A 7,297-nucleotide genomic window follows, 5' to 3' on the forward strand; every position below is an offset into this window, starting at 1 on the left:
AGCATGCACCAGTTGCTCGATGAATGCTTCAGGATCAATTCAGGCCTCGAATGGAGAAGAAAAGAAATATCAGAGATATCCCATCGCCCATCGGGGTCATCTTCCTCACGGAAGCTCGGTGAACATATCTGATTCGCATCATGCTTCGGTCCTTCACCACCGGTACCAACGGGGACATCACAATTTGATCAATCTATCAGGTATAAACTGCAACTTACCGGGCAAAAGCTGGAACTCAATTTGGCGGCTTGGAGCTTACGCTTCTGACGCACAAAGTCAACAACTTCTGTTAACACACCCTTCACAACAACTGCATCCGTCCCAAATTGTAGGCCATTTTGACATTTCTATATTCATAACTTTTACTATGTATCTATACATAAGTGTATATCTAGTTGCATAGCAAAATCTACGAATCTAAAAATGCCAAAACGACCTATAATTTGGAACGGAGGGAGTAAGTCTTTAGGAACAGGAAAGCTGACCAGATATCAAGTAGCATCTGCTAGATCGTAGCATCAATTTGATAAAAAAAAAAGCATTGTCAGACAGAAGCACCAATCAAACATCAAGAGACTAAAGAGCCGTCTCCCCAAAACATTTTTCAACAAGATAATGCTCATAACTTCCCTGTAAGTGGTTCAGTAATGCTGCTATTTGTTGCACATTCTGCACAACCTTAAGGGTTGCATGCACATATTTCTATGTATATACAGTAGCCAAAACAAAATTACAAAGAAGAATCATACCTAATCTATTCGACCGTACAAAATGAAGCTAAACATTCAGACAAGTATAACAAAAACAATCTAATTGTTTCCATGACTCCAGTATAACACAGCACACTTCGGTTTGCAGTTTCAGAACAAACCGAACCATTTTGATTCTTCCTGCTGCTCCTCCGATGTTTCATAGTATGTTGATTCCTCTCTTTCATGGCTTGTATAACTATCCGTGTATTCTGAACCATCTTCTGAAGCATATGACGGTGATTCATTCTCAGGTTGGATAGACTGAAGCATATATTTCAGGCCACTTATGATATCATAAATCATCAGTCCAATTCTTCCTCCACCCCAGCTTCCTAGTTGGCTTCCCACAAGATATCCAAGTTTTCCAAACCTCTCCTCACCATGGAAACCACCCGCATAAGTTCCAAACAAGGTGCCAGTGCCCCGGAGAAAACCTTCCGTCATGCTTCCACCAAAGTACATTGCTTCGAAGAAGTCCCAACCAGAAGAAATTATTGGCCCCAATATCCGATTGGCTTGACGAGCAGCCACTTTTGCCGCTTTTGCACTAACCTTCTGAGCTTGCTTGGCTGCTTCGGCAGGTGTTAGGCCTTCTGTCATGGCATCGGCTAATGCTTTCTCCATGGCATGCTGCCGCACCCTTTCCAGGTGTGCAGTTCGAAGGTTGTTGACATACAACTTGACACCCTCCTTCGCAGTGCATGCAAGGCTGCCAGAGCCCATGTCAAAGCAGTTCATCAATGTGAACTGACCACTCTTTGATGCAGCTTCTTTTCCAACAAGTTCCCTGAACTTCTCAGCTGTAAATTAGAAGTGAATGGGGTCATTCAGGAGATAACTTTGCTTTTTATTTGAAATCATGAATATCTACAAGAAGTTAAGTTTAGAGATTTAAAAAGGAACCAATAGTTTGCAATATTGGACTATCAAACTGTTGTATTCAACTTGCTTGCAGAATGTCAATTTGGCTACTTAGCAAGAGTTATCTTTGAATAGACCTGCCAGGCCGGTAATAGGAGTATGGCGAGATTACATTACATAAAACAGATTGCCAAACTTGTGCAGCTAACACTCTATCATATGCAATAGAATTTACAATCAAGTCAATTACCAGTCATTAATGACTCAGTTTAAACTTTAAACACAATGTGTTGTCTCTCCTAGTTCTTCAGTAAAGTGTAGGTATGTTACCAATACTAAGGCTTTCTGTTTGTTTTGTTTGGCACATGCATATAAAATGAGTGCTTGCGTCCATTAGCTAATGCTAGTGAATAAGGACACGCTGTTCAGTAAGCAGCTGATATCAGGCAAACTTGTAAACTGAAAGTGCACCGGTTCTCTTATTATTGATTCACTTGAACACCTTGTTTGAACAGGTAGAAGTTCTGGCTATTGCCCTGTAGAATATATGGAACTTCCAAGTCCCAGCTTTGACTCAAAAGCAGAACTAATGGAGTGTTTCATACTTTCAACTATGGCTACAACTTCTGCACTTCTACAGTTTCCATTGTTTCAATTTACTTTTTATCCTTGCAATCAGATGTATAAATAATTATATCATTTGTTGTTATAAACTTATAATGATGGTAAGTCATATATTTCGTTGTAATTGAGAGATCTCAAATCCACCTATAGCATTTGGGGCAATGAAATCAGCAACACAGTGGTTTAATTTTTAAATTATAGATGGAATTCTGGAAACAGCTTCATCTAGGCTCCAGAGAGGCCCAAAAACTTAGCATTGCTCTTTGGCCAAGTGGCTATGAGCCTATGACTAAAGCATATAAGCTGGGTGCCTGTGCAGAACGAAACACCATAAAAGTAAATTCAGCAACTAGCATATACCATCACATTGATACCTTCAAAAGTGCTGCCAGGATGCTACCTCAGAGGCTCAGAGATGCAGTGACTATTTGCTCATATTGCAAGGCTCAGACATGTAAAATGTATGGATGACATCCTATGATCGCACATTAGTCCATGCTAACAAATATTCAACCCACAATCAAGTGCTGACATGTAATAAAACAATAGTAGTAAACAGCTGCCACTCTATGACAAATTTATAACTTTCTGCTGTATTACAGCAAAATGTATTACGAGCCCAATCAGATCTTCCTGCAAATTTATGACTTTGAGACTTTCTGAATAACTATACACGGATTTTATTTGCAACTTTGCAGCTCCACAATCATAAGTACAACAGCAAAGAACTTAGCAAAAATGGAAGGAGAATTCCACCATCCACATCAATCTAAACCAGGCAAATAAATGCGTAATTGCTCCCTGAAAGCAGAAATACCCCCTAAGGTACAAACTACAGATCGACGAACCTAAACGCGTCACTACTCAAAATTAAAATCAGGTAACTTCGCTCCCTCACCAAAAACCAATTACTCCCCAACAATCGACGAACCTAACCGGAAACCAGCGCCCAGAGATCTTCGCCTCGGAAACTAACAGGTGAAATTGCACAGGAGAGAAAAGATTGTGCAATCGGAAAGGTAACCTGTCATGCTGAGCGCAAGGACGCCCAAGATGAGGAGCATCAGCCGCACGCGCCGCTTCTGTATGTCCAACATCTTCGCCCCGCCGCCGTCCGGATCGAACGCCGCTGGGATCTCACCTGCCTAGGGACCAATTTCCCGTTCCCTCTTGCCACCGGAGGCAGATGGAAGGAGGGTGAAAGCGAGGAAGGAGGCTGGGCGGAGCTCGGGGCTTCGCTGCCGCCGCGTGTTTGGAGTCTGATCCGCGTTGCCTTCCTAAGCACGGCGTTATTGCTAATATTAACTGACAGGTGGGGACATGGTAGCGGTGGACCCCATTAATCAGTATGATTACGACATGCTTTTCAGCCGCAGATCCAGCCGAGCTACTCGATTTAACCATGTTCTTTGAACTTGAACCCCCACCCCCGCAGGACTGGCAACGTAAACGTAAGGGGACGAAATTTCGAGGGACTCGGCTGCAATTTTCCCCGTGGTCAAAGCGTGAGAGCCCCCCACCCCCCAGGGACCAGGAGCGGCGGACTTGGGGTTCAGCAAGGCAGCAACCGGGATCCCAGACGGCGGCGATGGACGGCGGCGGGGTCGAGGCGAGCACGACGGCGGCATGGATGGAGAGGCACGGGCAGATGTATGATCGGGCCACGCGGCACCCGTTCACCGTCTCCATCCGCGACGGCACCATCGACCTGTCCGCCTTCAAGCGCTGGCTGGTAAGTCCCTGAATGTGCCCGTCAAGGCGTCAACAGATGCAGTTTAAACTTGTGAGGTTCTCGTCGTGTGACGCCCCCAACTGCGAGAAAATTGGCGTGGGCTTACCTTTGACAGCGGCATGTCTGATTCTTGACTCGGGGGCTCGGGGCATGGAGCTTCGCACATCAAGTTGTATCTGTATGTGTAGTGGAGTCTCGAGTTGCTACTAGATAAGAAAATTAGTGTGTAGGGCTATAGATTTGAGTGGTCAGTTGGCATATGTGTTTGATTTAAAGTGGTGATGGGCAATTTGTGTCAGAAGTGCCTTTAGAAGACCTGTGAACTTAAAATGGAACCTGAAAGACAGAAAGAGTGAAGGCAAAAGATCTTTTTAGGTACTGTGAGTGTGAAGATCTTGTGTTTTCAAAGGACTAATCAGTCCTAGATGTCGATGTCATCATTGAATTGTTTCTTCCAATTGGCAGAAATAACTTCTGAAAAGAATTGGCTCTTAGTTGACAATTGAGATTGTTCAGTCGTGAAACCGTAAAGCAATCAATGATCATGTTCAGGGAACCGGGTAAAAATCAACTTGACTCCTAGTTCCATTGAGCGTAGTATTATAACGAAAGTTGGGTACTCTGTATTATCTTGGGCTCTTTTTTTCTAGGTGCTGTTGCGGCCATTAAAATCTCCTCCGAGAAATCGCTCTCCCTTTAATGATTTGAATTCAGTACTTCTTGACATAGATCTCCCAGTAGGCGCATATTCTTTTGCTTTTATATAGGATACATACACAGAAGTGAAGAAAAGAAACACTTGTAAATGTTTGGTTCTATGACGATTCCTGTTACTTTGTGATAGTAACAAAGTCCTTTACGGCTTTACCAGAAACTGACGAACTTATTTAGCCTAGAAAGAAGCAGGAACACTGAAATTTGAAGATTTACTTAGTGAAATATGCTCTATGTTTCATTTTAAACACCTAGAATTTTGTAGGCTTATCTGATATCAATATAGTGTGCCTCTGCAATAGCTCAAAGTATTTTTGCGGTTGATAGTTACAAGTGAAATTCAGATACCTTATTATAAATCTGTAATGGATTTTATGGCTGGTTTTATAATAACTGGGTTTGGTGTTGGTCAACTTTATTCCCGGTGATTTGCTTCAAAAAAATTATTTTTGCTATCAGTATCAACAGTGTAAAAAAATAAATAACCTTGCTTCTTTTCCATATTCAGAGCCAGGATTACCTGTTTGTGAGAGAATTTGTCGCATTTATAGCTAGTGTACTGCTCAAGTGTTGCAAACAAGAAGACAGCATGGACATGGAAATTATCTTGGGTGGAGTAGCTTCTCTCAGTGATGAGCTCTCTTGGTTCAAGAATGAAGCTGCCAGATGGGGTGTTGATCTAGCAAGTGTTTCACCCCTCAAATCCAATATAGAGTACCACAGGTTCATCTCCGTCCACAACATTCGCAAAGTTTCCCGCACAATAGCATGACTAAAGATCTGTAACTGACATTAACCTTGTCATCAGGTTTCTTCGAAGCTTTGCAGAGCCAGAGATTAGCTATGCTGTTGCTGTAACTACCTTCTGGATAATTGAAACCGTGTACCAGGACAGCTTCGGTTTCTGTATAGAAGAAGGTAATAAGACGCCACCGGAGCTCCTGGGCACCTGCCAGAGATGGGGCAGCGCTGAGTTCAAACAGTACTGCCAGTCTCTGCAGAGAATCGCGGATCGCAGCTTGGAGAATGCACCAGCTGATGCTGTCAAGAGCGCTGAAGAGGCATTCATCCGGGTACTCGAGCTGGAAGTTGGTTTCTGGGAAATGAGCTCTTCTCAGTCTTAACTGGCATCGTATACTCGAACGAAATAAATGGTGCTGCGGTCTCAGAGAGTCTCAGACCCAAGCATGTACTGTATTTCCCCCCTGTATCGGTTTCATTTCACCTGCCTCCTGTATCTTTGTCAACTGACAATTATATTCCCCTGCGGGCTCAGACATAAAGAGTTGAAATATTGTTTGCATCTGAGATCCAAACACCATGTCAGCCTCAACACAATACAACTTCTGACCCTGCAGTATTGTACAGGCATACTATATTGCAATTTCTTCGTGTACTGATTGGACTATGACCGTTAAATTCGTGGTCCAAAAGAAGGCAATTTCTTCTTGTACAAAAGAAGCCAATTTATCTTATACTAAAGCTATTTTCAGTGGGAGTTTCATAGGAATTTTATGGACATTGAATTTGTTACCGTATATTGGCAAGGTCGAGGGGTTTCATAAAAAGGGAGGTTCATCCCTATGACGCTCAATTAGCACAGTTACCAAATTCTCAATCTTAGTAACTGTGCAATGAAACTGTCCAATGAGACACCTATTTCTTATAAGTGAGCTAAGACAGTTAAATCTGTGGCCTTAAAAAGACGTTAAATCTGTGATCCTTGACAGCATGGCACAGAGTAAAATCATGTTTCAGAAGCATACCAGCAAATATATTACTAAAGTCTAAAGATTACATCTTGCCTTGGGATTACAGTAGGACCTTCTAATCCTAAATATTTCTTGTGAATAACAGACCAATAAACAACCCCTGCTTTATTGCAAACCAAGCCAGATTAAACGAAGAAACCAAACTCAAACGCTCAAGGAGAGACGAAGGAACAGGTCCATCATACATGCACTCATGTCTTCATGTTGCCATCATGCCACTCTAACCAAGCTAGCTTAGGTAGATCACGTGACAGCGATGGCGGCAGCCAGGAAGAGACTCGCCCGGCTCAGTCCTCGTACGTGCGGCACTCGTCAGTCTCGGGGTTTTCCTTGCAGTACTCCTCGAGCGGGTCGGCGCCCTTCTGCCGGTCGCGGGCGTGGCTGGCGGCCGCGCTGAGCTCCTCCACCTCGTCCCAGGCCGCCGCGCACTCGCCGCTCACCGGGTCGTCCGCGCACGCCTCCTGCGCATGCTTGATGCTCTCGGACACCTTGTTGGAGAGATCCGGCGGCGTCGCCGGCGAGCTGGCCGCCACGGCCACCAGCCGGCGGTGCGCCCGAACCGGCCGTGCGACGAACGACACGGCGTTCTGGCGGAGCTGCAACGGAGCCGGAGCCTGCTGGAGGCTTCTTGGAGCCGGGAAAGAGGCTATGGCGGCCATGGCGGTGACCGCGCTGGCCATTGCTTGGCGATTTGAGAACTCTTGGAGTGGTGATGGAGTGAAGCAGGGGAAGGTTTTGGTTGGGTTGGGCTGGTGTCCTTTTTATGATGTTTCTCATCTTATCCCTTCCTCGCCAATTGTGTGGTGACAGATCAGCCACGGTGGATTTTCATTCTAGAAGCT

The 7,297-nt window shown here is 44.4% G+C and overlaps 3 protein-coding genes across 3 annotated transcripts; 1 reads left to right on the forward strand and 2 right to left on the reverse strand.

Moving 5' to 3' along the window:
• Window positions 1-563: 563 nt before the first annotated feature.
• Window positions 564-3,513, reverse strand: LOC101754196. Its single transcript, XM_004984567.3, has 2 exons — window positions 3,262-3,513; window positions 564-1,552 (listed from the first exon to the last, which is right to left on the reverse strand). Exons 1-2 carry the CDS (start codon window positions 3,332-3,334, stop codon window positions 861-863), a joined length of 765 nt encoding a protein of 254 aa, XP_004984624.1. The 5' UTR covers window positions 3,335-3,513; the 3' UTR covers window positions 564-860.
• A 141-nt stretch (window positions 3,514-3,654) lies between these two features.
• Window positions 3,655-6,056, forward strand: LOC101754590 (bifunctional TENA2 protein). Its single transcript, XM_004984568.2, has 3 exons — window positions 3,655-3,969; window positions 5,192-5,406; window positions 5,492-6,056. Exons 1-3 carry the CDS (start codon window positions 3,826-3,828, stop codon window positions 5,805-5,807), a joined length of 675 nt encoding a protein of 224 aa, XP_004984625.1. The 5' UTR covers window positions 3,655-3,825; the 3' UTR covers window positions 5,808-6,056.
• A 374-nt stretch (window positions 6,057-6,430) lies between these two features.
• On the reverse strand, window positions 6,431-7,200 carry LOC101755000 (calvin cycle protein CP12-1, chloroplastic). The gene has a single exon (XM_004984569.4). It carries the CDS (start codon window positions 7,133-7,135, stop codon window positions 6,743-6,745), a length of 393 nt encoding a protein of 130 aa, XP_004984626.1. The 5' UTR covers window positions 7,136-7,200; the 3' UTR covers window positions 6,431-6,742.
• Between the last annotated feature and the right edge of the window lie 97 nt (window positions 7,201-7,297).

The sequence above is a fragment of the Setaria italica genome, chromosome IX (assembly GCF_000263155.2).
Source record: "Setaria italica strain Yugu1 chromosome IX, Setaria_italica_v2.0, whole genome shotgun sequence".
NCBI lineage: Eukaryota > Viridiplantae > Streptophyta > Magnoliopsida > Poales > Poaceae > Setaria > Setaria italica.

What these genes read in the sequence shown, in the direction of transcription:
- LOC101754196 (XM_004984567.3), bottom strand. Translation starts at nt 3,334, where the DNA reads ATGTTGGACATACAGAAGCGGCGCGTGCGGCTGATGCTCCTCATCTTG. An exon ending in CCTTGCGCTCAGCATGACAG is followed by an intron (nt 1,553 to 3,261) that starts GTTACCTTTCCG and finishes TCTAATTTACAG; the next exon opens with CTGAGAAGTTCAGGGAACTT.
- LOC101754590 (XM_004984568.2), top strand. Translation starts at nt 3,826, where the DNA reads ATGGACGGCGGCGGGGTCGAGGCGAGCACGACGGCGGCATGGATGGAG. An exon ending in CCGCCTTCAAGCGCTGGCTG is followed by an intron (nt 3,970 to 5,191) that starts GTAAGTCCCTGA and finishes TTCCATATTCAG; the next exon opens with AGCCAGGATTACCTGTTTGT. An exon ending in TCCAATATAGAGTACCACAG is followed by an intron (nt 5,407 to 5,491) that starts GTTCATCTCCGT and finishes CCTTGTCATCAG; the next exon opens with GTTTCTTCGAAGCTTTGCAG.
- LOC101755000 (XM_004984569.4), bottom strand. Translation starts at nt 7,135, where the DNA reads ATGGCCAGCGCGGTCACCGCCATGGCCGCCATAGCCTCTTTCCCGGCT.